The sequence below is a fragment of the Lycorma delicatula genome, chromosome 1 (genome assembly GCF_047948215.1).
Source record: "Lycorma delicatula isolate Av1 chromosome 1, ASM4794821v1, whole genome shotgun sequence".
Classification (NCBI taxonomy): domain Eukaryota; kingdom Metazoa; phylum Arthropoda; class Insecta; order Hemiptera; family Fulgoridae; genus Lycorma; species Lycorma delicatula.
In genome coordinates this window covers 110,915,177-110,930,789 of record NC_134455.1, presented here as the reverse complement: position 1 = coordinate 110,930,789, position 15,613 = coordinate 110,915,177, and the positions used below count along the sequence as shown (strand labels likewise).

General features: G+C 29.8%; 1 protein-coding gene across 4 annotated transcripts in view; it reads left to right on the top strand.

The window, feature by feature from the left end:
- Positions 1-15,613, top strand: part of eIF2Bdelta (eukaryotic translation initiation factor 2B subunit delta) — a 51,115-nt gene that overhangs the window by 9,857 nt on the left and 25,645 nt on the right. Inside the window, exons 3-5 of one of the 4 annotated variants that reach the window (XM_075359116.1) lie at positions 6,582-6,669; positions 7,603-8,141; positions 12,303-12,422. In XM_075359116.1, coding sequence (XP_075215231.1) covers positions 6,582-6,669; positions 7,603-8,141; positions 12,303-12,422 — 747 coding nt within the window. Of the gene's footprint in view, positions 1-6,581; positions 7,458-7,602; positions 8,142-12,302; positions 12,423-15,613 lie in introns of all 4 variants that reach the window. The other 3 variants (XM_075359111.1, XM_075359127.1, XM_075359122.1) reach the window with 3 other exon arrangements.

The following is a 15,613-nucleotide window of genomic DNA, read 5'->3' as shown; positions in this document are numbered from 1 at the left end:
ATGCAAAATGTGTAAATTTGTTAAAAAAAGACATGCAGTGAATTGATGATAAAAAGACAAGATTATACAAAGACAGTTATTTTAATTATGATTTTACCTCATTGGATGGAAAGCCATAGTTTGCTGTTTGCTTTCAAGTTCTCTCCGATGAAAGCATGAAGCCATCAAAATTAATTTGATGCTTGGAAACTAATCATGTGGATCATAAAATCAAAATTTTGGAATCTTTCGAAAGAAAAGTACATACTTTGAGAAATCGGCAAGCTTCTATTTGTAAATCAAGCCATACTGATCTTGTAGTATTAAGAGTAGCTAAGATGTCTGAACCCCACACAATCACAGGAAACCTCATATTGCCAGCTGCAGTTGATGTGGTCATTGTTTTGGAAGCATAGAAGAAACAAAAAAATTGAAAAAATTCTGCTTTCTAATGACACAGTATCAAGGTGAATCAGTGACATGGCTGCCAATGTTTGCAATCATATAATTCTGCAAGTGAGTTCAAGTGAATATTTTATAGTATTCAATTTGATGAATGAACAGATATGGCAAACATTTCTCAGTTCTTATATTTTATGACATATGAATGCGATAGGGACAGATCACAGTCAAAGAAAATATGTTTTGCCGATACCTGGACATACAACAGGATAATGTCTTTTTGATGTTTTTTATAAAGTTATGAAAAACTGTAACGTAGATTGGACAAAATGTATTGCAGAATGTACAGATGGTGCAAAGGTGATAACAGTAAAGAACAGTGAATTTAAAAAATTAAAAGATAGTCTTATACCAAGGGCAGAATGGATGCACTGCTTTTTTCACAGATATTCTCCTGCCACAAAAAATGTGCCGTAAAATCTCAAACAAATTCTTTATAAAGCTGTAAAAGTGGTCCATTTTATTAAAAGTCTACCATTAAAGAATAGGCTGTTTGCTAAACTTTGCGATGAAATTGGGGGGAAAAAAATCTTCTTTTCTAAACAGAAGTCTGATTATTATCGCAGGAAAAAAGGTTAACTTGGTTATTGGAGTTGAGATGAATTAATAATATTTTTCCAGGATAAACAAACGCCATTCTCATTGTTTTTAGAGATCAGTGCGTATATGTTGCTGTTGGCTTACTTAGGAGATGAGAATTTGTAAGGACGTGATGAAAACATTTTATTAATGACAAGACACAGTATTCATGCTTTCATTAAGAAGCTTGATATTTGGTTTATTCACCTTCAAAGAAAAAAAGTTTGATATGTTTTCACTTCTGATTATGTTGAGAAAAATTTGGATGAAGCCATTATTATTCACTACAGTTTGAATAGCATGGAGATGTATTTGTGCGAGCGAGATGTATTTGTGTATTCAGGTGGTGGAGTATTTCCCGGATGATAAAAATGATTTCTCTGAGAGATTGGTACTGATCCCATTTAGCTGAAAATGTTTCAGCTAAGTTACCAGTTGAAATTCATGGCCAGCTCATTGAAATGTCTGCTGATAAATGTTATAACTACAATTCACACCTGAAGATTTAAATACATTTTGGTTTGCTTGTCAAAGTGAATATGGAAATTTAGTTACACAAGGACTGAAATAATCCCTTTCGTGCCCGTCTTACCTTTGTGAAAAGGGTTTTTTGTCTATGGTTGTGTCTAAGGGTTGTCTATGGTAAAAACTAAATATAGGAATCATCTTTTATCACTTGAAAACACTTTTGCTTTTGTGTGTTTTTATCTTAGATCCATGTATGTAGAAAAACATTTTAAATGAAAATCAAACACAATCATCTCATTAATTTATTTTCTTTATACATGTATTTATAAATCTAAGTAAAATGTTCATATAATTATGATCCTTTTTCTCATCAAATGATGTCGTTATTGTGTACATGTAAACTTGTAGACTAATTTTTGCAACCCTCCTCACCATGACCCCCAGGTTGAGAAACGCTGTTCTAGGATCTTTGAATTATGATTTTATGAAACTTTAAACATTTTATATTTTTAAATTACATTTACTCTCTTGAAAGAGGTTGTACACATTGTCCTGAATGTTACATAAACTGTATTACTGGATATGCGGATGTATTAATAAAAATCTGCTGATGTTAACATCAGCATATATATACAACTGTTAAAAATCTGAACATACAACTGTTAAAATTTAGAAAAAATTAAATATTTAAATATAAGTTTTAGTGAAAATAATTGAATATTGTAGTATGAAAAAAAGGGAACAGCTGAATTATAATTCAATAAACTAAAGACATTGTTTAAGAGATTTTTTTTTAAGAAGAATACTTTTTCTTCACATGTTTTGACTCAATTCCCATCTGAAGTCTGTCATATTATTGCTGAGTGGTTTCAGATATTACTTCAGAAATTACTTGTGATTATCAGAGATAATCACAAGTAATTTTGAGTCATCAAAAAAGGAGTAATACAATAAAACATTTAACTTATGATGGCACAAAAAGAACCACTGCTCTCTTGTCATTTAAAAAAAACAGATGTAAATCGGAACAGCATGTTGTACTATACTGCTGTCTGGTCTGTATTAACATTGCATTTATAGTTACCTCAGTTACAAAATACAAATATGAAGTGAAAAGCAATTAGCTGTACAATCTGCATCTGCTCCAGTGATTGCATTGGAGCAGTATTTTATGTTCCATAAAATATAACAAATAGCACAACCACATCACATAACTTTATCAATCTTACAAATTAACATAAAGTAGTAATACCAGTACTACTTAATGTTATGTTGCAGAATACTGCTTAAGAAAGTATACAACACAATTTCTATGTAGATAATTTTTTATAAAAAAATATATATATAAAAATTCATTACATTTTTTCCACCACTGGTTACGCCAATAGTTCTTAAGACGAGAGAGAATCCAATTCTATGTCAGAGCAGCATAAAATCAATCTCACTTTTAAGTTCCAGCCAAAACTGCTCTCCACTAAATGAGCAGCCACACTTATTGCTATATTTAATGTGTTCAAATTTTTCATTACTAATCTCTGGGCATTTTCTTCATTTAAAATTATATTTATCATTTGTATCAAATAGTCAAGGATTAGAGTAGCTGTTTATTTTTTTCGATTGTATAGTATATTCTTTGCCATACTGCTCTACTTGTCTTTAGCATCTTTATTTCAATAAACTGAAAATGAACATGTTAAAAGAAACAATTTGAATTCTGTATATATAATTGAGAATTATTTTTTTTCAGTTTTCGGGGCAAGCAAATCAATATTTGTAGAAGAAATTTCAGCTTTGGACAGGAATAATTTAGATGTATGCAGTTAAATTCAAGGAAGGGGATTTTATGCAGTCACACAGAGTCTGGGCTTAATAAACAATGGGTACATAAGACTAAAAAATCTAGTAAAGTAATGCAGTCAAAATATTTCTAAAAGTAATGAATTAAATCCTGAAAGTGAAGAATTAGTGAACATACATACTCCTAATACAGTGGTTGCATCAGAAGAGAATGTTACAGGTATATTTTACAAAAAGAAAATGAATTTGAGTGAAAAAATTATTACCAGCAAGGATAGAGCCAACAACTACAAATGAAGAATCCAACTAACATCATAATAATGAAAAAAACAACATTTTAGAAAGAAAATAACAGAAATTAAAAATTAAATATATGAAAATGTACATGGTACTAAGAATAAAAGAATTTTAAATCCTTCAAACTGAAAAAACAAATGAAAGTTGGATGAAAATGGCCACCCATACCAAAAAATTGACAGAACCTTTCAAACTGGAAGGATTATAAAAAGAAAAATGATTAAAAGTGCCTTCATAAGTCCTACAAAAATTTAAGCAAACGAGAGTGGTTGGAAATTTACAGTCTTACTGGAAAATTAGGAACATAGAATTACTGTGGCACTACTTAAAATTTTCTGTCTATCATTACTTCCAACTTCACGCTTAGATTTCATACCTACATCATTGAAGCTATTTGTTTCATATCAAGTGTTATCTAGTTAAGAATAGTGATTATATTCAGGTTTGTCTTGGATTTTTTAAAGCTACTTTGGGTATAAGTGAATTAGCTGTAACATTATAGAAAAAAGCAAGCGAGGCAAACATGATCAGTAAAGAAAATAGATCTAGAGGATGGAAGTATAGGTAGCTTGTAGGGAGGACTCACCTTTAGATTTTACATGTATACTGTAAAAAAAAGGTCATGGGTTGACTTTTGTATACTCAAGGTATATAAGATGTGCACTGGTGTAAAGAAAACAACTTTTCTGTTGTTTTTAACAACAAAAAAAACAAGTTTTTAACACTTGCTTTAATAAAACTTTATACATGCCATGAAAACATGTTATAATTAAAAAAATAATTGTTATACTGCCTTAAAAAAATAATTGTTATACTGCCTAAAAAAAATAATTGTTACCCATTAACCTAAATGATGAAGAAAAAAAGTAATAAGGAAGTGCATCTAAATAGCAAGAATGGCATCTAATTAATAAAAATATGCTTCAAGAAGACCAAACCAAAGAAAATGCGAAGAAATCACACACATATATATATATATATATATTTTTTTTTTAATTCAATTTAAAAGTTTGTTACTGTCACATACAAATCCCAAAGCACTTTTTTTTTATAAATGGTACTCAACTCTGTATAAGTTTGTGAAATAATGCCACATTCTGTTGTGGCATGAAGAAACAGCAAGAAGGGGCTAAAGTGATAGATATACAATGCTATCCCATTCACAAAAAAATATTTTTGAATGGAAAAATGTCTGTTAGCTTTAATTAAGTGGCAAATTAAGGATCATCGACTGTTTCAATAGAGAAGTATGACAATATTTTTCAAATGTATGTGTAATTGAAATTGTTAAAAAAGTATCTAAATTTTTACAAATTTTAAAAGCATGTGAGGCTGGAAATTGTGAGTAAGAAAAATTATTAATTGGTTTTTTAATTTGTAAAGATTTACTTTAAGTAATATGCTTTAAATAGGATAATTTAATAAAGTTAAATTTTTATGTTTTTAATATTGAGTGAAATAAAAGATTTTACTTTTTTTATTGATATTTTTATTGTTTTTTTATCATTTTTAATTTATCCAATATTTTATAAATCTAACATAAATACAAATTTTATAATATATTATAATTTTCCTTTATATTTTGTATTTTTGTTGTACAAGAAAGAATTAAGAAAAATTAAATATTAGGAAGTGATTTTATAAAATATTTAAAAATTCTTGTTAAAATAGTATAATTTTTTTTTGTATTTGTATTTTGTATTGTAAGAAAATAAAGAATGAAAATCTATTGAATGAAAAAATAGATTTATTTACCAATAACCTCTATTATTTGATAACATTATCTACTTTATATAAAATGAGCTCTTGAAAGTAACATCGCTGTAAAAGAAAATTGTTTTCTGTAAATTCAATTATTATAAAAGATTTATTAATTACAAGAGAAAACTTAAAGTAAATTCACAAAAAAAAGGATAATTTTAATAAAATACATTTCAAGTAACATAATATTTTATATAGATCAACTGAGAATGACTTTTGCACGCCCTCCTGAAACATTATACTTTTGTGGAAAGTTTGTTTGACACTGTCATATTTATGTCCAGTCTCAGAATTTTTTGATCGCCCCTTCTATATAATAAATGTTTGTTTTTAATGCACCATTTCCTGAAATTGCATCATCTGCCTTTCAATTCTGCTCATGAATTTTGGGAAATTTACTGATAAATTATATATGTCTTTGAAAATTCTCTCGTTTTAGATTACATATTGTAATTCTTTCTATTGTGTTGTGCACATTCTTTTATGTTCATTTTATTATATTGCATATTTTACAAATTGATTGATAACAATCAAGTTGATTTATAACAAATCATTGGGCTAAATGTGTTGAGCTAATGTCAAAAAACATCAATTCAACCTGAATAATTATTACTTACAAAATCCTCCTTTAAGTATTATTACTAAGTAAGTAAATAGTTATTCACACAAAATCTAGTGTTAGCTTTGTAATGTAAGTGACTTTATTGATAAAATATTTGAGTACCTACTGATTTTTATTTATATAAACTTCATTAGTCATGTTATATTATTTTGTATTAAAATTCTTACATTATGATTTCCTGTAAAAGATTATCAGTAATTTAATTATTTATATTAATTTCATGTTATGTGTAAAACATCTGATAGGTTGAATAAAGTTTTAGAAATCAATGATTAAATTTTTTAGTCTAAATATCTTTAAATAGCTTTTAAAATGACATTTTTACTAAGTATTTGTAGTGATTTACATAATTTTAAGACTTTTAGAGAAATATATGTTTTAGCCAGATTAGCTGTGCAAAAGGGAAGTGGACAAATGTACCAACTTACATTTTATTAATTTATACAGTATAAAAACTAACTGTACGGTAGATGATAGTTCACATTGTGTATTTTGAGTTAATGTTGAACCAAAAATCAAAATCAAAAATTGTTGAACCAAAATTGTAATTCATTTTATTAAAAATATATTCTAAAAATTATCGTTGACTTTTGTTTTTTTTTTTTTTTAATTACAGAATGTTAAGCAAAAAACCAATGCAAAAAAGAATAAGAACACAAAAAAGATAATCACAAACACTACTAATGAAGAAGCTGCCCAATCAGGTAAAAAGTCAAATTTAGATTCTTCATCTTGCATCAAAAATTCTGAAATTAATGACTTAAGTAATAATGATTTATCAACTGCAAATTTAAGTAAAAAGAAAAATGTTAATGAAAATGGCTCAAAAAAGAAAGAAAATAAGTTAGTTATAGGTACTAAAGAAAGTGAAAGACATTTAGGTAAAAGTTTAATAAATGATAGATTATCGGAAGATTTCTCACAAAAGTTATGTGTGGGTGATGCTAATGAGAAAGACCATAGTAATTGTCCCGAAATCCTAAGTAAAGCGAAGAAGAGGCGCCGGAGAAAGCGTAATCTGCAAATGGCTTCTGCTTCTAATTCATCAGTTATAAATTCTGATAGCACTTTAAAGTCAGAAAGCATTAAGAATGGTAATAAAGAGAAAGCTATTAATATTACAGAAGTATTACAAACCAATAATGATAGCGATGTAAATTTAAAAAATATTGAACATAAAGAAAGTAATGAATATATCTCTGTGCCTTCAGAAAACAATAAACTACTCTCAAAAACTGTTGATATGTTAAATAATTTGCCAGAGTGTTCCAAAAATGATAGGGTTGTATCAAAAACATCTTGTATTTCTGGTGCTGATGTTTTTGTACCGCCAGATGAAGTGCATCAGTTTGATGAGATAAAGTCGAAGGCTGAAGAGCAGGAAACATCTGCTCGTCTTTTTGGTGATATTTTAATGAATATTATGCAAACTTTAAACGTGAATGATAATATTTCTCAAAATTCTTTTGAAGTCAATAATTCTAATTCTCAGGTAAATAATCCTTTTGATGTAAACTTTAAAGGAATGAATATAGGAACTGATTCAAATATTATAAATAAAATAAAAGAATTTAGTGAATCTTTTTCCAAATTAGAATCCATTGAAAAATTACTTAATAATTCTGTTTTTGATCAAGTTTCAGGGGATGTTGATAAGGAAAGTAATTCAGAAAATAATAGAGGTGTAAAGGATTTAAAATTAGCCTTGCAAGTGGATGATTCTTCTGATGTGTTGCAGGTAGATGATAAAAGCAATACTGTTGCAGAAAAAGGTAACTGTGTAGACAAAAATATTGGTATCAAAGCAAAGCAAGAAATCAAGATGCCTTCAAATAATACTACTGATCTGAAAGATACTAAACCTAGAGAAGAAATTAAGGCTGAAAGAAAAGCTAAAAAAGCTGCAAAATTGGCTGCTAAGACAGCCAAAGCAACTGGGGTTAAAAGCAATAGTGAAAAAGTCATTGATCAGGTTGATGGTTGCATTGTGCCAATAAAACCATCAGTGGTACCTTCAGATATATTAGAAAAATGTGATTCCCAAAAGCAATCATCTACTGTTAATGTTAATTCTGATGATCATAAAAGTAATGAACTGAAAATTTCTGTACCTAAGGAAGCTGAAATCACTGGGAAATCAAAAGCAGAGCTTAGAGCTGAAAGAAGAGCAAAGCAAGTAAGTGAATAATGATATAGTATTTTGATTAGTGAATAAATTTATATTTATTATTAAATACACTTTACTTCAGATGAACCTTAACAATCTTGATTATGTTTTGTTCAGTTGTAAGTCTGTTTAAAAATTTTTAGCACAAGTGGTGTTATTATATAAAACAACATTTTATTCATATATTGTGTCCTGTGCAGTTGATATTTCTCAGAAATCAGTTCCAGTGCCAGCAACTAGTTTCTGAACTTGCTAACAGTAATTTCTATGTTCAATACTGCTTACCTTTAGCTTCATTCTTTTATCTCTTGTTGACATGTTTCAGAACCACTCATTGTCAAAACTTATTGAACTGATACTTCATATTTTTGTTGATTTTTATATAACTCCCTCCCTATATATTTGATGTTATGCCTTATCTAGCCTTCTTTTTGTTTGTTATTAATGGTTACACTTATCTTTTAATTTATTTGTCTATATCTTGCTTTTAATAAATTGAGGGTCTTGAAAAGGACACCTACTGCTTGATTATTGATCTGTTCATTTATGATCATGTTATTGTTACTTTTTAATTTCAAAATTTCTAGATTTGTATGTTCATTCTTCCTCCTTTAACATATTTATTAATTAATTTTGTTGATTTATCCATTTTCATTAGAGAATGTCTTTCTTTTATTAAATGTGTTGCATAATTAGAATCATTTTTATTTTTGAAAGATCTTATTTGTTCATTAAATCAATTTTAATTTTTTTCAAATTTGTTCAATTTACATTTTATTTTGTATGTATCATCACTATTGTGTGTGTGTGTGTGTGTATATATATATATATACATTTTCTATGTTTATATTAAAAATCTTTTTTATATTATTTGTATTTATAACCATTTTTATATTTATATTATATTATATTTACCCATTTGTTTAATTGGGTAAATTTCTTTTCCAGTAAATGTTAATTTTACTCAATTTAAAAGTTTCATTATTGTTTGTTGTTTTATTTTTCTTATTTCTTTCTTATACCCATTTATTAAAATGTCATTTATTAATATCAATAATTATCAGTATATTTATATATACGTAATTTATTAAAAATGTAATTTTTAATAAAATTAACCTTCACTACAATTATAAACTTTTTATCTTTAATATTTTTGATATGTTGGCTTAATAATTTGGTCAGACTCTTATGTTTTACTCGGTGAAAATTAATTTTTTTTTTTTTTTTTTGCTGTCTTCAGTCACTTGACTGGTTTGATGCAACTCTCCAAGATTCCCTGTCTAGTGGTAGTTGTTTCATATCAGTATACCCCCTACATCCTACATCTTTAACAATCTGTTTTACATATTACAAACGTTATCTGTCTGCACAATGTTTTCATTCTACCTGTCCTTCCAATATTAAAGCGACTATTCCAGGATGCCTTAGTATGTGGCCTATAAGTCTGTCTCTTCTTTTAACTATATTTTTCCAAATGCTTCTTTCTTCATCTATTTGCCGCAATACCTCTTCATTTGTCACTTTATCCACCCATCTGATTTTTAACATTCTCCTATAGCACCACATTTCAAAAGCTTCTAACCTTTTCTTCTCAGATACTCCGATTGTCCAGGTTTCACTTCCATATAAAGCGACACTCCAAACATACACTTTCAAAAATCCTTTCCTGACGTTTAAATTAATTTTTGACGTAAACAAATTATATTTCTTACTGAAGACTCGTTTAGCTTGTGCTATTCGGCATTTTATATCGCTCCTGCTTCGTCCATCTTTAGTAATTCTACTTCCCAAATAACAAAATTCTTCTACCTCCATAATCTTTTCTCCTCCTATTTTCACATTCAGTGGTCCATCTTTGTTATTTCTACTACATTTCATTATGTCAAATTATGGTCGCTATCAATGTCTGCTCCAGGGTAAGTTTTGCAATCAACGAGTTGATTTCTAAATCTTTGCTTAACCATGATATAATCTATCAGATACCTTGCAGTATCGCCTGGCTTTTTCAAAGTGTATATTCTTCTATTATGATTTTTAAATTGGGTGTTGGCAATTACTAAATTATACTTCGTGCAAAACTCTATAAGTCAGTCCGCTCTTTCATTCCTTTTGCCCAGTCCGTATTCACCCACTATATTTCCTTCCTTGCCTTTTCCAATGCTTGCGTTCCAATCTCCAACTATTATTAAATTTTCATCTCCTATTGCGTGTTTAATTGCTTCATTAATCTCTTCGTATACACACTCTACCTCATCATCATCATGGGCACTTGTAGGCATATAGACGTTAACAATCGTTGTCGGTTTAGGTTTTGATTTTATCCTTATTACAATGACTATCGCTATGCGTCTTGAAATACTCCACTCTCCTCCCTATCTTCTTGTTCATCATGAAACCTACTCCTGCCTGCCCATTATTTGACGCTGAGTTAATTACTCTAAAGTCCCCTGTCCAAAAGTCGCCTTCCTCTTCCCACCAAACCTCACTAATTCCTACTATATCCACCTTTACCCTATCCGTTTTCCTTTTTAAATTTTCTACCCTACCAACCTTTTTTAAACTTCTAACATTCCACGCTCCGACTCGTAGAATGTTATTTTTTACTTTTCTGACCCCTTCCTTAGTAGTCTCCACCCGGAGATCCGAACGGGGGACTATTTTACCAAGGAAGACGCCTCCATTATTATTATGTGAAAATGCAGAGTGAAAAAATTAGAGGATCAGAAAAAAAAATTGGTTAAAATAAGAATTCCCCTCCAAGCATTTCTTTCATGAGTGCAAACAAATTTGGACTGTAGGGAGGGTTGGTTGAGGGTTTCCCAGTGCATTTTTCCAATTTATTCCTTGTCAAAACCACAGTGTGTAGCCTGGCAACATGGAGGTGACACCTCTGATGGGCATATCCCATCTTTGTTTTGGTAGGTGGATTTTGTTGACTGCAGCAGCTGGCAATAGTAAGCAGCATTCACCGTTCGTTGATTGTGGAGAATTATCAATGAGTAAAACTCCCCTGAGTAAAAAAAAAATCTTTGCAAGAGCTTTTCCAGCTGACAGACAGGTTTCAGCCTTCACTGGGCAGCCCTCATCCTTTCTTCACCATTCTTTACTCGCCATTTTTGACTCCAGATTGTAGTGATTGACTCATGTTTCATCACATGTAATATGGTGTGCCTCAAAGAATCGTCCTCTTCTTGCCGAAATCGATTCGGAAGTCTCTCACATATCTCCAACATGACTTGTGTTTGATTTTCCATCAACAACCTCAGAACCCATCGAACACTGATTTTTCTAAAGTCAAAATTATCAGTGATAATAGATTGAGCACTCCTGTAGATATTGCTCACTTCTGACATGATCTTCAACAGTGAACTCCAGCAATCCCCTTCGATAAGTTCTCGAATGGCATGGATGTTGTTGGCTGTAAGATTTGACCTTGGGTGTTGATCATGACTTTTGTTTTCTACACTTTCTTGCCTGTCCTTAAATTGTCTGGTCCATTTATACTCTTGGTCCTAGGACAGTGTAGCATCCCCAAACTACCCTTAAGAGTTATAATTTCCACAGGTTTATGGCCTCATTAGTTAAAAACTTAATGATTATACATTGTTCAACAGACAACAGAACTTCTTGCTCACTCATAGTTGTACTCATGACAGAACAGAACGCAGAGGAGCTAACCAAACTGGTTTACCCTCTCTAACATACTGAACATTAACCCTCCCACTCCATGATCCAGCTCACAACTGCTTGCTATGTAGAATAGCAAAATTACTATTGAAATTTGATTAACCTGTGTATTATGAGTTACGAGTTAACTAAATTAGTGATTTATGTGACAATCCAAAAATCTCCTAATGAATCTTTATGTGATCCATTAGAAATTGGTTTTTTTTCATGAAATATCTTTGTACTTGTCATACTTACGTTTGACAGCCAAAAATATGTATTAAGTAAAACCCAATTTCCTGCAAACAACATTTGGATGAAATGGATATCACCTGGAATCTGACAAACTTGTAGCATTGAATTTAAGAAGGTTGGAAAATTTTAATTTGTCAAACTTTCACAAAGAATCTGTGCTATCCTTAACATTTTTATTTTCTATTAATGTCTTTAATTGATGTTAAATGCACATTATAAATATTTTCTGTTTTTTTTTTTTTTATACAGGAGGCACAAAGAGCTGCCAAAGCAACTCAAGCTGCTCAGAAAGTTGGTGATGAACAAGCACATCATGCAAAAGATTCTGATGTAAAAGAAAATGATAAAACAACTACTAGCACAAAAGAGGTAAGCACTTTGTATGTCAATAGTGTTAGGTATAGGTAGTTTATTAAATATTCTTCAAATATTTTATTCCTGTTTTGTTTTTTAAAGTAATTTAAAACTAATATTCATCAGTTATTAGAAGATTTTTTTTAATAATTTGACTCTTCACATTTTAGAGAGTAAATGTTAAATTTACTTCAGCTGTCGTTCTACGATTGAATTATTTTTGAGAACTTTCCCCAGAAAAAAATTCCTTTCATGTAGTAATTTTTATTTGTTCATTATTAAACCTTAGAAAAATATGAGTAGATTGTCAGTGAATAATTCAGTTAACGAGTTTTCATGGTGGTGTACTGCAGTTAGTATTTTAATAAAAAAAAATTACATTTTTTTGAGTCGTCAGCTAATTTGTGGTTTGATGCTATTGTCTGTTTCTTTCTGTTCTGTACTAATTTTTTGACTTCTTAGCATATTTACAATATTCTATATCTTCAATTATTTATTTTGAACATTCCAATATTTGTCTTCTACATATCCCTCTATCACCTTACTAAACCTGAAATACGTAGTCTATCAAACTAGCCCATCTCTTTATACAATTCTTTCACAAATTTATTTCTCCTTCTATTCATCTTAACTTTCATTCCTGTTTTCAACATAACTTTTAACCCTTCAAGCCGGTATTAACATTTTTAAAGCCCTACCCTACTGCCGGTAATTTAAATGCCCAACCAGCAGCTGTATTAAATACTAAAAGTAAAAAATTATAGCTTCAAAACTATTACACCAATTTAATCCAAATTTTCAGCAGTTATAGAACGAATACAAACCTTTCAGAAAAAATAAGAAAACATTTTATTTTAGTGAAATATGACTTTATAGTAGGTTTTTGAATAATTCCCATAAGAATTTCAGTGCAAAATAAGTATGCAATTCATCACTGTCTACATTTTTCCAGTCATGAACTCTGGACTGTAGTGTCAGTCATTTTGTTTCGAATTTATGAAGTCACTGGCATAGCGATTTGTCTCGTCTGCAATTTTATTCACTAAGTCATGATCGAAAAAAAGTTTAAATGCATGTGAAACACACTGTACTTGGTTAACTATTTCACATCTTTCAGTAAAGGGGGATTTTTTGTGAGGTGTAAGAATCATCCACTTTTCCCATCTCCAAACTAAGTCTTTTCTTGTACGCTTCACTTGTATATCAATATCGTCATCACTATAGCCACTACTCTGTTCAGAATCTTCTTTATTTTCATTACGATTTTCTGGCACAAAATCTTCATCACTCGTCACTATCAAATTCACTACCACTATCAAATATTCTAATGTTACTGTCACACGTCTCATCTAAAAATTCAATAATTTGTTCCGATGTAAGATTACACGACATGCTTGACCCGGCCATTTTCATTTACTCACAGCTGACGCAACTGACTGAAAGAAGAGCATTCAACTTCGTAGAACAAAATCATATTTCATCACCGATATGCAATCCTATGCAGTTATAAAAACACAGAGGGGAAGAACGAAGCCTCGTGATAACACAGAGCCAGTTGTTCAAACATAACATTACGAGATGGCAGTGTTATGAAGTTTTGAAGCAAGCACTGCGCGCTGCGGGACTGTCACGTCCACCCGCCGATACATACAACTTAACATGTGCATGACATTCACGTGCTCCCTGCCTGAAGGGTTAACACCTTATGCAGTACCACATAATCTTAATATTTAATAATCAATTTTTTGAGTTTTCAGCAGTTAAATTAATAATATAGATGATAAAAGTTACACGTAAGAAGAAAAAGATTTTCTGTTTGGCTTGATCGTAAAATCTTTACAAATTGCAATTAACTGGAAATTACTTAACAGATTTGATAAGAAAAAGGGAATGCAATGTTGATATTCTCTTATATTCAGTGTACAGTAAACAGGTTAAAAATATAGAATATTAAAATTTATTTTATTACTGTTTAATAGAGGCCAAAATTTAATATTTCTTTGTATAATGATTAGGTTAACATTACATACAGTAAAACTTTCAGTAAGGTCAATTTTTTTGTCCTCATTTTTTTTGGAATTTTTAAAGCCAAATGTCCTTCTTTGGGCCAAGAACATCAAGAGCAGAGCAACACAAGCAAACAGTTTCATGAAAACAAGAAGTCTAGTAGTTTCAAATCTGGACTAAAAATTAGAAAGAAATTTTTGAAAAGATTTGTGTGGAGTATGATGCTTTATGTCTATGAAATATGGAAAAAAACTGTAAGAAGAATAGAGTTCTTTAAGTGAGGTGTTATACAAGGATATTAGAAATTAGGTAGATTGATAAAATTTAAAATAATGATTTCTTGGCCACAATTGAGAGATAAGAAAAATATGTGGTAGAATCTTATAAAGAGATGAACTAGGTTGATGTGTCATTTATTTATTCATTTAAGCTTACTGGGTTTCGTAATAGATTAATTGTTAGAAGACAAATTGGGGTATAAATAGAGGTTGTACCAGGAAGTTCTTGAAATGAAAGTTTTTTATGGATGTAGGAAATCCTTTCGTACACCATTCTTCTTGAGGAAGGATTGTGATAAAAAAATTAGTAGTCACATCCAGGGCCGAGATGGAAGTACTAATGTGTTGTGCTTGAATTACTTTGTTTTAAGAATATTAAAAAAATCTGCTAATTTTCAGTCTTACCTTTCGCATTATTCTGTGAATGAATTTTATTTTTAATATGCCTTTCTTAATTATATTATCTGCTGTTTCAGTTAATGATATTTTACTGTGTAAAGTAATCCGTTGTAGTACAATAAATTTATTGAAATTATAAAAAAGAGCTCCTGCAGTTTTTTTTACTTACTTTTATATATATATATATATATATATAAAACTTCAAAATGTTGTTATATGTGATGATAGCTTGAGTTGCTACTTTTTTTGCTTAATGTCTGTTAATTAAAAGTTTTCCATGTCTAAGCCTGTAAAGATCTCTGCAAATTAGAAAAATGATAGATTATGACAAAGCAAGTTGAAAAGATGAGAAATGACTTGTTTTTGGCCTTGATGCATTCATTTATAGCTATGAAAAGCACATGAAATTTATGCCTTCAAAGAGGCCAGTATTAATTAAAATAATTTTAAAGTTTGATGTATTATATTAATCCTGCAGTCTTTGTTTTAAAAGCATTTCATGTTATGTAGCAGATGGATTTC